Here is a 17,074-nt window from a genome sequence, read left to right as displayed (position 1 = left end):
CCTCTTATATCTTGTCAATATTTGAGCTGAGAGGAGTTTGGATTGAAGTTTTAGATATTTTAGTTAATCTTTGCGGTCAACTCTGTCAGGGCCCTGGAATCCAAAAACTATGAGAATGTGCTGGATTGTACAGTTTCTCTCTTTCCAGCCTCTCCACTGCTGCTTTTTATGGCAAAATTCAGAAGTGAGGTTTGGGGGTGAGGGAGAAGGGATTGTTTGACTGAATCATTTGTTTTTGCATTTGGATGTCTTTCAGACTCCAGTTTGGTCCCCCAACTCACACTGACACCTAAGGCCTAGGTGATTTCTCCTCATCTCTGCAAAGTTACTGCACCATGGAAGGCCAACAGAAGAGTCAACAGATTAATAGAGCTGGCTACCGGGTAAGGAAGCTGCCACAGCTTTATTCTCACGTATAGAGGACATATTTCTGTCTGGGTTTCAGATAATCAAAGATTCCGGGTAGGGCTGGCTTCATGGACTTGCTACCTCTGCAGTTGCACAATGCCCATGCTGAGAAGGGCCCTGTACTTGGTTTAATGCTCTGACGCCATCATCTTGAAATTCTTAATAATTTTTTAACAAGGGACTCTGAATTTTCTCCAATTATGTAACCGTGCTGCTTATTGGCATTCCCTACTTTTCACTAACCCCATAGAAATGTATGATTTTTATTTTATCCAAGTTTTTAGTGTTGTTACCATGGAAGCCATAGGTGTTTTGCATCCTTCTACATCCTACTCAAAGTAGATATCTGTTTAATTTATGCTTCACCTTTTTTTAACTTTAGCCTGAGAGAACCTTGGAATTTTATATTGAAATTATCTGGAAATTTCCTATGCAAATTTCACTTCCTTAATTCATTTTTCTAATTCCCTTTAATTTAAATGTGGGTATTATTTTTAGTGCTTTGTACTAGAAGTGGTTCAACAGCCATTACAAGAAAAAAGGGTCAACACTTAAAATGTTTTCATTAGGCTTCTTTATATTCTGTACAATATACTGCTGGTTCCTTCTCACCAAACTGCCATACTTGCTATCCCTGAATATATTATATCATGAATATTTTTCTGTCTCTAAGCCTTTTGTGCACACCATCTCTCATATCTCTCACCCTGCTCAATCTAACTAGCCCTAGAGTCCATGTTTTCTGTAAAATTTTTTCTTGGCATCTCTATGTATCTTTGCTTCTGTGTAAACTCTTATTTTCTATAATAGCTGTGAAATATACCCTTTATCTTACTATTGTTATTACATTATCAGTTATATATTTACTTATACTCATCATATTTTTTAAACTATATAAAGAGAATGAAATATTATCTTTAAACTAAAATATATAATTATTTTTACAAACCATGCCTTGAGATTTTATAATCTTGATCCTTTTGTATATTAATGTGAAATATATATTTTTGTAAATAAAAATCTAATGTAATTTTTTCAGTGATGTCACCGTGGATATTAGAGTATTAGACTTCTGAATTCCTCTTATTTTTGCTTTCTTGTCACTAGGTTTTTATTTTCTAGACATTTTCATTGTTTTTAAAACACATACACATTTCTGACATTCATCTCCTCATTTATTCATTAATTTGTGCACACTACAAGTACTTATTCTGCATTGACTGTGGGCCAAACAATGTGAAATTTAGAAAATTCAGCCATGATTACACCATAGTTTCTATCCTCATAGAGATAATCTGCTGTATGTTACTGTGGAGAAACTTTCTGGGTGCTAAGGAAGGCTTGCTAGAAAAAGTGACTTTTAATTTGGTATTTCAAATAAGAGTTAAATAGGACAAGAAAGGGTTGGAAGGAGAGTATTTGGGACAGGGAGACTTCTAAACAGAAGGAAGAATGTGTGCAAAGTCTGTAAGGCAAGAAGGAGCAAGGTGTGGTCTCAATTAAAATTAATTTGTCTAATGTTGAATGCATTTTCAACTCACAAAGAAACTACTAATAAAAATGGGATTATTACTTATTAGACTGAAACATCCAAATATTTAAATTATTTTCACCATGTCACTAACGTGGCTTTTTAAAATACTTTATCAACAAGAGTAGCATGCTATTAAATTTTTGGCTCTGAATTTGTTATAAACACTGTCCATGATAGCCTTAAATTTCTTGGAACTCTTATAGGAATTTTAAATTAGGTCATTCAGCAAGATTCATGTGGAGCTTTTCTCTAGAACAGTATATAAGAGGGAAGCCTTTCACAGAATTTGGAGGCTCAGAATCTAAACATTTATCTCCCTTTTCAAAGTTCAGAGACTTTACAAAGTGAACATTTTATAATATCTTACAGCTCTCAAAATGATGACTTAAATATAACATCATATTTTATTTAAGTAAATTCTATATAAGCATTGTGAACAATCTGAATTGATGTCAATGAACAATATTGATTTTACTTCATTAGAAAATGCAAGAACCTCCAAAGAGCATTGAAGAATTCTTAAAGTTGCAAAACTGGGTGAGTAGAGTCTCCTATTTTATGTGCCAATACATCTTTTAAAAATATCAGTTATGTATATATGGAAGGCTAGGAACAGACTTTAAGAATAGAAATTTGAGAAGTATATTTAAATGTGGAAAGTGTTTATAAATATTTACTTCCTTTTAGTAGGCTCTATGTTGCAGTTCTCCCTTTTTGCCAGTTTCTACCATTTCTATATTTTTTTGTAATTTTAATATTTTATGCCTTCTATTCCTATTTTTCCCTTCTTATCTCTTGTTATATCTCCATGTACCTTTTTACCTTCAATTATTTTTATCCTCTCAATTCTCTATTGATCAGTTCCCACATTCCCTTTGTGCTGCTCCCCTTTATCACAATTTTGTTTCTATTTTTATTTTTTTTAATTTTTTTATTTGAGAATATTATGGGGTATAAAAATATTTTTATATTTTATTTTTATAACATCCCCCTTTTCTACTGTTGTCGTATCATCACCATCTCTCTTACTTACCCTATTCATTCATTCATTTAATGATTTTTATTCACTACCTACTATTTGCCAGATATTTTTCTGGGTACAGGAGATGCAGGAATGAAGACAGACAAAAATTCCTACCCTAATGAAATTTTTATCACCCTACTATTAATACTTCTGCCCTATTTCTCTATACTGTCACACTTTTAAAAATTTCTGTTCAGTTCTTCATGTCCTGATGAGTTAATTCCAATTCCTTCTTTATCTATATATTACATGTGATCTTCCTTGTTATTTACTGCTTATCCTATGTGTTTTTATTTTTTGCTTCCATGTGACTTTTATTTGATAGTACTTTCATTCATATTCTCTTAGTTCATTAGTATAAGTTCTTGTTAATAGGCCTGCTAGATTTGTATCCAGACCTGAGGGGTACTCAGCTCCCTACTGTGATTTTTCTCAGAGGATCAAAGGTACTTTATGATAGATAGAATAATTATTTCAATCCCCTTCTCTTTCTTCAGAGATTAGCTTATTTTATTTATTTGTTTGTTTTATTTGTTCATTCATCCATTCATTAATTCATTTAAATCTCTTCCATCAAAGCCAAGATAAGGAAAGAAGAGGTGACTAATCATCATTTCTTCCTTTAACACTATTCATGCTTCTTATTTCTTAGCTTTTGTTGGATACTTCAGCACTGTCTTTTGGGCTTTGGGATGTGGGCAAAGACCTAACCATGTATTCAATAAACAAAATCTTCAAACTTTAGGAGAGCCCTTTTGTCTATCTACTCTCCTTTCTCCATCTCTGATTTTGTGATAATGTATAATAATTTGTGTTTATGCCACTGCCAAAGTTAATTGCTATAATTAAAGTAAACATAACAAATATGTAGCCAATTATTAATTCACTGCCCTTATTTTAAATAAGATAAATGTTTTCCTGGAGTTATCACTGAGGACCATAGTGATATAACGTAGAATTTAACTCTCCAGGGAACAGAAATTTCTAGTCAATCCTTTTATTCTTTTGAGATTTGAATCAAATTACTTCCTTTGAAGTAATGTAATCCCTGTGGATTCTGGATGCTTAAATCCTAGTACTGTTGATTTCCCCTCTGGTAATGACATCATTTTTGCCTGACAGCTCATGCTCCTGTTAGCTACTAGTTGACTCCTATTTACTTTCCCTAGGTCTGGCTACAAAATTTACTTTTCAGATGATATTCTATTCAAGAGATATCTGGTTGACGATTTTTAAACATCAAGTTCTTTGACACCAGTCAATCAATTTATTACCTTGGTAATATAGAGATGACAGAGACTCATCAGGCTTGTAGAATTTTGGGATTCTTTATTCATCTTATAATATATTAATACTTCAGTATCTTCGGAATAAGGAGTGTGATATCTAAAGTCTGACATAAAGAATACAGTTTCATAAAAGTTGTACATATTATAAAATCCTTTCAAATTCCTTTTAGCCTCTTGGTATTCCATCATTTTCTCCTAACAACAGCAACACATGACCCATAAAGACTAACTTCAAAAGTGGCTGTCATTCTAAATTGACAATGTTTGTCTTCAGGTATTTTGTACTGTAATCTTATCTTTTTCTTCTGAGATTTTTTTAATTTTTGACACAATTTTTCTGATTTCAATGCTGGAAAACTTCTCCAAGTGGTTATGGATCTTATGACATACGTTTGCAAGATTTGGGAGAGGGCATTTATTTATCTACATAATACTCCTTTTTTGAAAAATGGCAAGGAAGACTGGATCTCTCTGGAAAAGTTTTCCAGTATTGAAATCTGGATATTATTTGAGTCTCTGTCATTATTAGGGAGCTTGGCTAATAAATAAGGACACTTACTATGAGCTTAGGATGCTTTTAAAGGAAGATAAAAGGAGGTGGAACAGACTAAGGCAAGGTTAAAATTTCTGATTTGCAAACTTCAGATTTCTTTTCCTTTAGCTAAATCTCCAATATATTTTACCCAAATTCTATTAAAGAATTTCATCCTATGCAAGTCTCCCACCACTCTAGAATGTATTTTCTTACTTATAAACTTTTAATTATGTTGACTAACTTTCTCTGTTTTGCTATTATTTAATTATATTAAAAGATAATCTTGTGATTATATTTGCAGATATTAATGTTCTGGTTTCCTTTACCTTCCCCTTCTCTTCATTTCTTTTCTTTTTCTTTCTTTATATCTCCTTCTCTTCCTGAACAATTTAGTCCTAAAGCCATTTTCAGGCCAAAACAATGCAGGCTTCCACATTGCTGGTAGAGGGTGCTATGGTGGCCCAGAGCAAGCTATCTGAGCTCAACCAGAGTGAGGAGGATGTCTGTGTGACACCATCGGTGTCAGGGTCCAAGGTAATGATGATGATATTCACACATAGTGGGGAGAAGAGGAAGGTAGCCTTCACTGTAGTGTGGGAAGTCAAAGATCAAGGGTGAGTAAGGAAGATATCCTTGCAGAATGAGAAACCTGACATGGGGTATCAGAGCCTTAAAGGGTATCCACACAGGGGAGAGGCTGGCAGCAAATATGAGAGATTGGCTACATAAAAGGATTGATTGCATAAGTAAATATATGAAAAATAATGCCGCTAGGTTTTTCACTGTTGGAGATGGTAATTATAATATGGAAAGAGAGAAAACTAAAATGATTAGGATTGGAATTAGAGGTATGAGAGTAAACTCATGGTTTTGAATATATAAAAGTAAAAAACAAAAAAAAAAAGACTGAGGAGGAGTAACATCACCAAGATGGCAGAGTAGGACTTTCTAGCGCTCATCCCTTTGCAGAAATATCAATTTGAACAATTATTCATGCATGAAAATACCTTCACAAGAGCTAAGGAATCCAGGTAAGATATTACAGCACATGGGTACAGCACAAAAATAATAAAAGATACATTGTAGAGGGTAGGAAGGGCATTTTCATATAACCCACATCACCTTTCCCCCACACCAGGACAGAATAGCATGGAGAGATATCCTTCATGTAGGGAAAGGGGAATGAAATAAGCATATGACTTTGCTATGGACCCCAACAAAAAGACAGTACACAGCCTGCCCCCATAGACCCAGGCTCCAGGCCTGCACCTGTGGACCCAAACTCCAGGTCCTACCGCAGTTGCAGAACAGCCCCCATAGCCCCAGGCTGGCCCTCTCAGACTCAGACCTTAGGCCTGCCATGGCCTGCCCCCTTGGACTCTTACTTTAGGCTAGCACATGTGGGCCCAGACTTTAAACTGGCCCCTGTGGACTCAGGCTCCAAACCCACTCTAGTGCTAGGCTGCCTCAGGCTCCACGCCAGTTAGTCCTAGGAGTCCTCAGGGTCTAGGTCCACTGTAATGGACCTAAGCTAGAACTGCCCCAGTACACTCCAGCACCAGGTCATCCTCATGAGCAAGGCTCCAGGACTGCTCTTAAGGCTCAGGTTCAAGGCTGACTCCCACAGATGTAGGACTCAGGATGTCCCCCAAAACAGATTCCAGGCCTACTCTAACACCAGGCCAGGCCCCATGGAGTCAGACTCCAGGCTTGTCCTCATGGTACCAGGGACCAGACTAGCTACCTTGAATCTAGGTGCTCGGCCCACCCTGTGAACCTTAGTTATAGGCTGGCCACAACAGAATCAGAACCAGGCCCATCTCCATGGACCCAGGCCCATTCCAAGTCAGGGCCAGCCCCCTCAGATTCAGGCTCAAGGATAATCCCAGTGTCAGATCAGCCAATGTGGACCCAGACTACAGGCCTGTCCCTACAGACTGAATTGACAGGCTTAACCCAGTGGACCCCTGTGTCTGACTGGCCCCCATTGTCTCAGGACCCAGGCCCACTGCAGGGTACCAATACTTCAGGTCCAGCCCCATGGACCAAAGCATGAGGCTGGCCCCTGTGGACCTAGGCACCAGTCTTGCCCACCCTCTGACTCAGGTAATAGGCTAGCTTGCCTGACAATCCAGCATCAAGTCCACCCACTGACCCCACCAAAGAGCTTGCCCAGAATTTCTAGATGGGCTGATATGTGAAGGGTTTTCATGCTGAAACCAAACTGTAAAGACTAAAAGAGGTGCCTGTTTCTTTCATATGTGCAGACATTAGAGCAAAGCTACAAGGATCACACATAATCAGGGAAATATGACATCACCAAAGGAATAAAATAAAGCACAAATTACCAACCTAAAGAAATGGAAATCTACAAACCACCTGACAAAGACTTCAAAATAATCATCATAAAGATGCTCAGAGAGCTACAAGAGAACACAAACAACTAAAGAAAATCAGGAAAACAATAAAGGAACAAAATTAGAAGTATAAAAAGAGATAGAAACCATAAATAGAACCAAATAAAAATTTGGAGCTGAAGAACATAACTAAAGTGAAAAATTCCATAGCTTCAACAGCAGCCTTGATCAAGCAGAAGAAAGAATCAGTATGCTCAAATATAGGTCATTTGAACAAAAAGGTCAGAGGAATAAAAAGCAAATAGAATGAGAAACAGCAAAGAAAGCCTACAAGACCTATGAAACACTGTGAAGTGAACCAATATATGCATTATGAGAGTTCCAGAAAAAGTAGGAAATGAGAAAGGAGTAGGAAGCTTATTTAAAGAAAGAATGACAGAAAATTTCCCAAACCAGGAGAGGGAAATAAACATCAGGATCCATCAATCCCAAAGAACCCCAAATAGAGGAAATACAAAGAGTTCTTCATCAAGACACTTTATAATGAAATTCTCAAAAGTCAAAGTCGAGAGAATTTTGAAAGCAGGGAAAAAAAGGGTATACCTTACATACAAGGGAAGTCTGATAAGACTATAAGCATATTTCTCAGCAGAAACTTTGGAAGCCAGGGGAGAGTAGGATGATATATTAAAAATGCTAAAAGAAAAAAACCTTCCAACCAAGAATTTGATACCTGACAAGGCTGGCATTCAGAAATGAAGTAGACAGAATGACTTTCCCAGACAAGCAAAAGCTTGGGAGTTCATCACCACTAGACAAGACTTTCATGAAATGCTGAAAGGAGGTCTTCAAGTTGAAAAGAGGTACACTAACAATGCAAATACATATGAAAGTATAAAACTCACTATAAAGGTGGGAATATAGTAAAATTGAGAATACACTCATAATGTATTGGTAGTACATAAATTTCTTTTAACTCTTATACTAAGACAAAAGTATTAAAATAACTATAGTTATAATTTGTTAATGGATACATGATATATAAAAGATGTAAATGGTACCTCAATGCCTGAAATATGGAGAGAGGAAGTTAAAGTGTAGAGTTTTTGTATGTGGTCCATGTTAAGTTGTTATCTCAAAACAAAATATAATAACTGTAAGATGTTTTATGTAAGCCTCATGTAACCACAAGAAAAATCTAGTATAGATACACAAAAGACAAAGAGACAGGAATCAAAGCACACCACTAAAAAAATCATCAAATCACAAAGAAAGACAGCAAGAGAGGAAGAATGGAACCAGGGAACTACAAATTCACTAGAAAACAATTTAAAAAATGGCAGTGATAAATCCTTACATAGCAAAAATTACTTTAAGTATGAGTGAATTAAATCCTCCAATCAACAAATATAAGTGGCTGGATAGATTTTTAGAAGACCCAATTATATTCTGCCTACCAAAGACACAGTTAAACATTAAGGACACACATAGGCTGAAAGTGAAGAAATGGGAAAAGATATTCCATGGAAATGATAAGAAAAAGAGCAAGAGTGGCTAAATTTATATCATACAAAATAGACTTTAACTCAAAAACTTTAAAAAGAGAGAAAGAGGGTGATTATATAATGATAAAGGGTTCAGTTCATCAAGAGGACATGAAAGTTGTAAATATATGTGTACCAAACATGGACACCTAAATATATAAAGCAAATACTAACAGAACTAAAGTGAGAAATCAACAGAAATAAAATAATAATAGAAGAGCTCCATACCCTACTTTCAACAAAGGATAGATCATGCATACAGAAAATCAATAGGGAACAGAGGACTTGAGCAACACTATAGAACAAATGGACCTAATAGACATACTCAGAACATTCCATTCCAGCTGCAGAATACACAGTCTTCTCAAGCACACAAAGAACATTCTCCATAATAGATCCTATGTTGGGCCACAAAAGAAGTCTTAACATATCTAAGAAGATTAAAATCATATCAAGTACATTTTTCAATAAAAATGTTATGAAACTAAAAATCAGTTCTGGGAGGAAAACTGGAAAATTCACAAATATGTGGAAACTAAACAACATGCTTCTGAACAACCAATGGTCAAAGAAGAAATGAAAAGGGAAATCAAAAAATATCTTGAAATAAATGAGAATGGAAATAAAATGCCAAAAATGTATGGCCTGCAACAAAAATAGTTCTAAGAGGGAAGTGTACAGCAATAAATGCCTACATTAAGAAAAAAAAGAACTCAAATATTCAACCTAACTTTATGCCTCAAGGAACTAGAACATGATGAACTAACCACACCCAAAGTGAGTAGAAGGAAGGAAATAATAAGAATCAGAGCAGAAGTAAATAAAAGAGATACTGGAAAAACAATAGAAATTATCAATGAAACTAAGAGCTATTTTTTAAAAAAGGTAAATAAAACTGGCAAACCTTTAGCTAAACTAATAAAAAAGAGAAGATTCAAATAAATCAGAAATGAAAGAAGAGACATTATAGTCAATACCACAGAAATACAAAGGATTATGAGACTACCATGAAAAATTATATGCCAACAAAATGGATAAGTTAGAAGAAATGGATAAATTTCTATAAATATACAACCTGCCATGACTAAATCATGAAGAAATGTAAAATCTGAACAGACCAATAGCAAGTAAGGGGATTGAATCAGTAGTTGAAAACCTCCCAACAAACAAAAGCCCAAGACCCTTTGCCTTCACTGTTGGAGTCCACCAAACATTTAAAGAGGAATTAATACCAATCTTTCTCAAACTCTTCTTAAAAATTGAAGAGGAGGAAACACTTACAAACTCCTTTTATATGGCCAGCATTATCCTGACAGACCAACTACCAAGGGATTAGAAGCCTGGCAGAAACGGTAGGTGGGAGTGTTTGCTTTTCCTCCCCTCACACTGGTGGTGGTCTGCCAGCTTCCAGTCTGTCAGAGAGCCCGTCTGCCTTGACGAATCCAGGTGCTACTGCCACTGGTGAACTGAGAGATTCTTGGGAATAGAGCACTGAGCTACAGACCCATAAAGGGTTGCTTTCCCTCACCATGGACCTGAACTGAGACTGTGGGTCCCATAATGCCTGCACATATGCTGAGTGCTTCTATCAAGCTGGGTAAATCACAGTTCCTGTCTCCTCATGCTGGATCCCACAAGAACTTTCCTTAGCACCCACTTGGACTGTGACAACCAATAAAGGAATGAGGAAACAGAAAAGTAGCAGTGTTCTTGGAGTTCTAACCTGGTAGGCAGGCTGCTCCAAGGGGACTGGGATTTGACCGGAATGCTTTTTAGGGCAGAGGAAGGTGGAATGCACACTCTCCTGCACCAGAGAGCCTTTGGGTCATGATCCAAAATTGTCTGTGCCCCTCCCAGTGCAGATGCTCCCCCCCATTTGGGGCTGTCTCCTTCCTTTCCCCTCTCCCACACACTGCCACAGAGGCAGCTGTGGCTGAAAGCCTGTTTCAACTCAGGAATGGTGAGTGTTCTGCAGGACACCAGTGAACCAGGGTACCTGGGAATAGCTGCTCCATCTCTGACAGATTTTCTGTCACATCCAGGCTTCCATGGAGCTTGAGGATCACTCCCTTCCCACAAAAAAGAAGCTGTGGGTGATTTTTTGTGCCTCAAGGACAAAAGTTACTGCCTCCAGGAGGCAGAGCAGGGCTAGCAGTCCTCTCCCTGAATTGCAAGCTGCCGGTCTCTTTTTCTAGGAGCCCACTATGCCTGGAGGCAAGTTCATGATACAACCACACCTCCACTGCTGAAGCACTTCAGCCACAGTGCATACCCAGTCTGGTAACCCCACATACAGTGGTTGAGCTGCCTCCACCACCTCTGTTGCAGCTGGCCCAGGTTGGGAGCTGGGAATCTGGGCACTTTTGTGCCTCCAAAGGACAGAGACTGCTGCCATTGCCAAGAGAGAGAGGTATGAGTGGATTGTATGTCCCACAGCTGCCCACCTCTACTGATCTTATCAAGAGGGGCCTGACCTTCCTGTCTCAGACTCACAGTCTCCTGCTTGAGCATTCTTCTGGAACAGCAGAGCACCCCAACCCTTACTATCACAGCCAGTACCTGGACCCAGGAAGGATTGACAGCAAGTTTGCCAGCTCAGTCTTGGTCTGCCCAGGACTCAAGCATGTCATTCAGGTAGGATGGTAAAACTACACAGATACATGAAAATGAAAAGAACCTGCTGCTGAATATCCTTGGGTCAATGACAAAATCAAATTGGAAATTAAAACATGTTTTGAATTGATTGGCAAAAGCAACACAAGTTACTAAATCTCTGCAATACATAAAAAGCAGTGCTAAGAGGGAAGTTCATAGCATTAAATGCCTACATCAAAAGGGCAGAATGAACACAAAGTAACAACCAAATGGCACACCTCAAGGAACTAGAAAAACAAGAACAAACCAAACCCAAAGCTAGCAAAAGAAAAGAAATAACAAAGATCAGAGCAGAACTAAACAAAATGGAAACCAATAAAACAATACAAAGGTCAACGAAATGAAAAGTTGGTCCAATGAAAAGATAAACAAAATCAATAGACCACGAGATAGACTAACCAAGGATAGAAGATAAAGGATTCAAATAACTCAATGAGAAATGAAAAAGGGAACATTACAACTGATACTGCAGAAATACAAAATACCATCAAAGACTATATGAAAACCTCTACGCACACAAACTAGAAAAGTTAGAAGAAATGGATAAATTTTTGGAAACATACAACCTCCCAAATTTGAATGAGGAAGAAATAGAAGTGCTGAACAGACCAATAATTAGCAAGATTGAAACAGTAATAAAAAATGTTCCAACAAAAAAACAAAGCCCAGGACTAGATGGTTTCACAGCTGAATTCTACCAGACTTAAAAAGAATAACTTGCACCAATCTTGTTGAAACCTTTCCATAACATCAAGAAGGAGGGAATCCTCCCTCACTCATTCTTTGAAGCCTGTATCACCCTGATACCAAAACCAGAAAAGGACACAACAAAAAAGAGAAAACTACCGACCAATATCCCTCATGTACATAGATGGAAAATACTAGCAAAATAAATCAAATAGCACATCAAAAATATAATTCACCACGATCAAGTGGGTTTTATCTCAGGAATGCAAGAACGGTTGAACATATGCAAATCAATAAATGTTATTCACCACATAAACAGAAATAAAAACAAAAACCATGTGATCTTCTCAGTAGATGCAAAAAAAAGCATTTGATAAAATACACCCTGCCTTCATAATAAAAACTCTCAACAAAGTAAACATAGAAGGAACATACCTCAAAATAATAAAATCCATATATGACAGACCCACAGCCAACATCATACTGAATGGAGAAAAGTTTAAAGCATTCTCCCAAAGAAGTGGAAAAAGACAAAGGTGCCCAATGTCACCATGTCTACTCAACATACTATTGGAAGTCCTAGCCAGAGCAATCAGGCACGAGAAAGAAATAAAGGGCATCCAAATCAGAATGAAGGAGATAAAACTGTTCCTATTTGCTGATGATATGATCTTATATCTAGAAAACCCTAAAGACACTTCCAAAATACTCCTAGAATTGATAAATTCAATAAAGTCTCAGGTTACAAAATTAATGTACACAAATCAGTAGCATTTCTGTACACTAAGAGCAGTCAAGCTGAGAGTCAAATCAAGAACTCAGTAGCATTTACAGTAGCTGCAAAGAAAATAAAATGCCTAGGAATAAATTTAACTAAGGAGGTAAAAGATCTCTAAAAGGAGAGCTACTAAACACTGATGAAAGAAATTATAGATGTCACAAGCAATGTAAAAGTGTCCCATGTTTATGGATTAGAATACTCAATATTGGCCGGGCGCGGTGGCTCACGCCTGTAATCCTAGCACTCTGGGAGGCAGAGGCGGGTGGATCGTTCTGAGCTCAGGAGTTCGAGACCAGCCTGAGTAAGAGCGAGACCCTGTCGCTACTAAAAAATAGAAACAAATCGGCCAAACAACTAAAAATAGAAAAAAAAATTAGCCAGGCATGGTGGCGGGTGCCTATAGTCCCAGCTACCTGGGAGGCTGAGGCAGGAGGATCGCTTGAGCCCAGGAGTTTGAGGTTGCTGTGAGCTAGGCTGATGCCATGGCACTCGCCCCAGGCAAGAGAGTGAGACACTGTCTCAAAAAAAATAAAAAAAATAAAAAGAATACTCAATATTGTTAAAATGTCCATAATGCTCACAATGATTTATAGATTCATTGCAATTTCCATCAAAATACCAAGGTCTTTTTCACAGAATTAGAAAAAATGATCCTAAACTTCTTATAGAACCCAAAAGAGCCCAAATAGCCAAAGCAATCCTAAGCAAAAAGAACAAATATAGGCATAACATTATTAGGCTCCAAATTATACTACAAGGCTATAGTAACCAAAACAGCACAGTATTGTTATAAAGGTAAACACATAGAGCAAAGGAACAGACTATAGAACCCAGAAGTAAAGCCATATATCTACAAACAATGTATTTTTAACAAAGCAGACAAAAGCATACACTGAAGAAGGAATGTGCTATTCAATACACAGTGCTGGGAAAACTGGATAGCCACATGCAGGAGAATGAAACTGAATCTCTATCTCTTATCGTACACAAAAATTACCTCAAGATGAATTAAAGACTTAAATGTAAGACCTGAAACCATAAAAATTGTAGAATAAAACAGGAAAAACTCTCTAGACATTGGCCTAAGCAAATAATTTATGACTAAGTCCCCAAATACAAATACAGCAACAACAAAACTAAATAAATGGTGCTTAATTAAATTAAAAGGTTTGTCCACAGGAAAGGAAATAATCAACAGAATGACAGAAAACCTACAGAATGGGAGAACATATTCACAGACTACATCTGACAGAGAACTAATATCTGAATCTACAAAGAACTTAAACAAATCGGTAAGAAAAAAAATAAAATAACCTCATCAACAGTGGGCAAAAGACATGAACATATTTTTTTCAGAAGAAAATGTACAAATGCCCAACAAACATATTGAAAAATTCCCAACATCTCTAATTGTCATGGAAATGTAAATAAGATACCACCTTATCCCTGTCAGAATGGCCATTATGAATAAGTCAAAAAACAATGGATGTTTGCATGGAAATAGTGAAAATTGAATGCTTATACACTGGTTGGTGGGAATGTAAATTAGTACAACCTCTATGGAAAATATTATGGAGATTTACCAAAGAACTAAAAGGAGACTAATCATTCAATAGAGCAGTCCCAATACTGAGTATCTATCGAAAGGAAAGGAAGTCATGATATCAAAAAGACACCTTCGCTCATATGTTTATCACATCACAATTTACAATTGCGAAGATAAAGGATCAACCTATGTGCCTATCAACTAATGAGTGGAGATAGAAAATGTGGTGTTTGTGTATGTGTGTGTGTGTGTGTGTGTGTGTGTGTGTGTGTGTGTGTAAACCATGCAGTACTACTGAACCATAAAAAGGAATGGAATAACGTCTTTTGCAGCAACTCAGATGGAGGTGGAGACCATTATCCTAAGTGAAGTATCTCAGGAATAGAAAAACAAATATTAATACCACATGTTCTCACTTACAACTGGGAGCTAAATAATGAGTATATGTGGGCATAAAGTGGTGTAATGGACATTGGAAATTAAGAAAAGAGGGGGGCGAGAGGGGGTGAGGGATTGAAAATCACCTATTGTGTACAATGTACACTATTCTGGTGATGGATGCACTAAGAGCCCTGACTTCACCACTATACAATTCATCCATATAACAAGAAATACTTGTACCCCCTAAATCTACGGAAAAATTAATATTTTTAAAAAAGAAAGACAGTTACTAGATGATCTCAGTTATATGTGAAATCTATAAAAATGGAACTCATAGGAATAGAGAGTGGAATGGTAGCTGGCAAGGGCTTGTTGGGGAAGGGAGAGAAATGGGTTAAAAGGTCCAAAGTTTGTTAAACGTGATGAGTAAATTCTGGAGAGCTATTGGTCAGCATGGTGATTATAGTTAATAATGTTTTGTATACTTGAAAATTGCTAAGAGAATATATCTTACGTGTTCTCACCACAAAACAAAACCTATGTCAGGTAATGGAGACCTTAATTAGTTTTATTTTGGCAATCATTTCACAATGTATACACTTATCAAACCACATTTTATACCATAAATACACACAATTTTTATTTTTCAATTATACTGTAGTTAAGCTAGAAAAAATTAAACATAAATAAAAATTCTGCCTCCTAATCCTCCCTCTTTCCTCCCCCAAAATACTAAAGAACTGTTGTAGACTGAAAGCGACTAAAGAGACATGAAGGCTAAAAATAATATTTGATTCTGAATTATATTCTTTTGCTATAAAGGATATTATTGCTTCAGTTGAAACTTGACTAGAGTCTGGAGATTAGATAGAAACAATGTATCAATGCCAATTTCCTGACACCAGTGGTTACATTGTGATTATTTAGAAGAATGTTCTTGTTTTTCATAAATATATACTAAATTTTTAAAAGATGATGGACTATCACATAAGCGTCTTATTCTCATGATTTAGAAAAATAGTTTTTGTAAGGTTTATAATTATTTCAAATTTTTTAAATGTTTAATAAAGATAGTGCTGTGGGATGAAATCTCAAATTTTAGCTCATTGGTTTTGAACTCTATCATTTACATTCATTAAAAATTGCTTAAGTTGTATTGTCTCTTTCACATTTTTTTGCAGGATTATTGGCCAAAGGATATCTATTTTACAGATGATGATGAATGGTCACGTACTCTGAACAGAATAAAAGAAGATAGTTCATTTATTTCAATTTATACACATCTATGGGAAAATGTCCCTCAAATATTTGAATCAATCATAGTCATGGAGTCAAGATTAAATGAATGTTCACTTCTTTTACAAAACCATGCCTCTAAAATATTTGAGTGGACAAGCCTGGTTTCTGAACCAAGTAAGTCTTATTTTTTATATGAGTAAAGTAATGATCAGTTGTGTGTGTGTGTCTGTGTGCATGTGTATGTTTCATAAAGAATGAAATCCTAAGGTATAAAATGTTTTAAAATAAAAAAATTACTTTAAAAGCCTCTTCATTTCGAAATGGTTCAATACAGATTTTTAGTTGAACATAAACATGTTTCAGAGAAAGTGTTACTAGAACAAAGCATAAAACAGTTGTCAAACTGTTCAACTCACTTCAACTAGAGCAGAAGTAGTAGAATATCAGAGAAACAGGAAAACAAGATTGCATCAACTGATATTGTTACTAGAAACAAGCAAATCAGCAAGGGTCAGAATAGGAAAATAGAAATACCTCAAACCTAAATAAAATGGGTGAGGGTTGACATATGTGGGCTAGGTTAGCTTGTAGGAGTATTTAGTATTCAGTATGGAATAACTAAATGAATGAAAAGCATATCTGCAAGAGATGATAATTTTTACTTTTCAGTATTTGTATAACTTTTTTCTTATCTGATATTAACATTTCCAGAATAGTTGTAAATACTAATGATAATTCTTGTTCTATTCTTTATTTAATGGATAAACATCATATATAAACCTTGAAAAAGATGGTATTGGTTGTACTTATAAAGTATTTTTATGCATTAAAAAAGTTTGATTAGTTATGTTATTTAAATATTTAAAATCCTTTTTTGGACTTAATATTTGTCTAATTCTGAGAATGTGTTTAAATACACTACTTAACTACATGCAGAAGACTGAAACTAGACCCCCACCTCTCACCTCTCACAAAAATCAATTCAAGATGTATATCAGACTTAAACCTAAGGCATGAAACCTTAAGAATTCTAAATGAAGATGTTGGGAAGATCCTTTCAGACATTGGCCTAGGCAAGGAATTCTTGAAGAAGA

General features: G+C 36.2%; 1 protein-coding gene across 1 annotated transcript in view; it reads left to right on the top strand.

Moving 5' to 3' along the window:
• The first annotated feature begins 335 nt into the window (after nt 1–335).
• Nucleotides 336–17,074, top strand: part of FAM227B (family with sequence similarity 227, member B) — a 225,297-nt gene continuing 208,558 nt past the window's right edge. Inside the window, exons 1-3 of the mRNA XM_012649149.1 lie at nt 336–383; nt 2,426–2,479; nt 15,923–16,154. Coding sequence (XP_012504603.1) covers nt 336–383; nt 2,426–2,479; nt 15,923–16,154 — 334 coding nt within the window. The remainder of the gene's footprint in view (nt 384–2,425; nt 2,480–15,922; nt 16,155–17,074) is intronic.

This window comes from Propithecus coquereli, unplaced genomic scaffold, assembly GCF_000956105.1.
Source record: "Propithecus coquereli isolate 6110/MARCELLA unplaced genomic scaffold, Pcoq_1.0 Scaffold3, whole genome shotgun sequence".
Lineage (NCBI taxonomy): Eukaryota > Metazoa > Chordata > Mammalia > Primates > Indriidae > Propithecus > Propithecus coquereli.
Note: the sequence above shows the minus strand (reverse complement) of the source record. Positions and strands in the feature narration are given on the sequence as shown.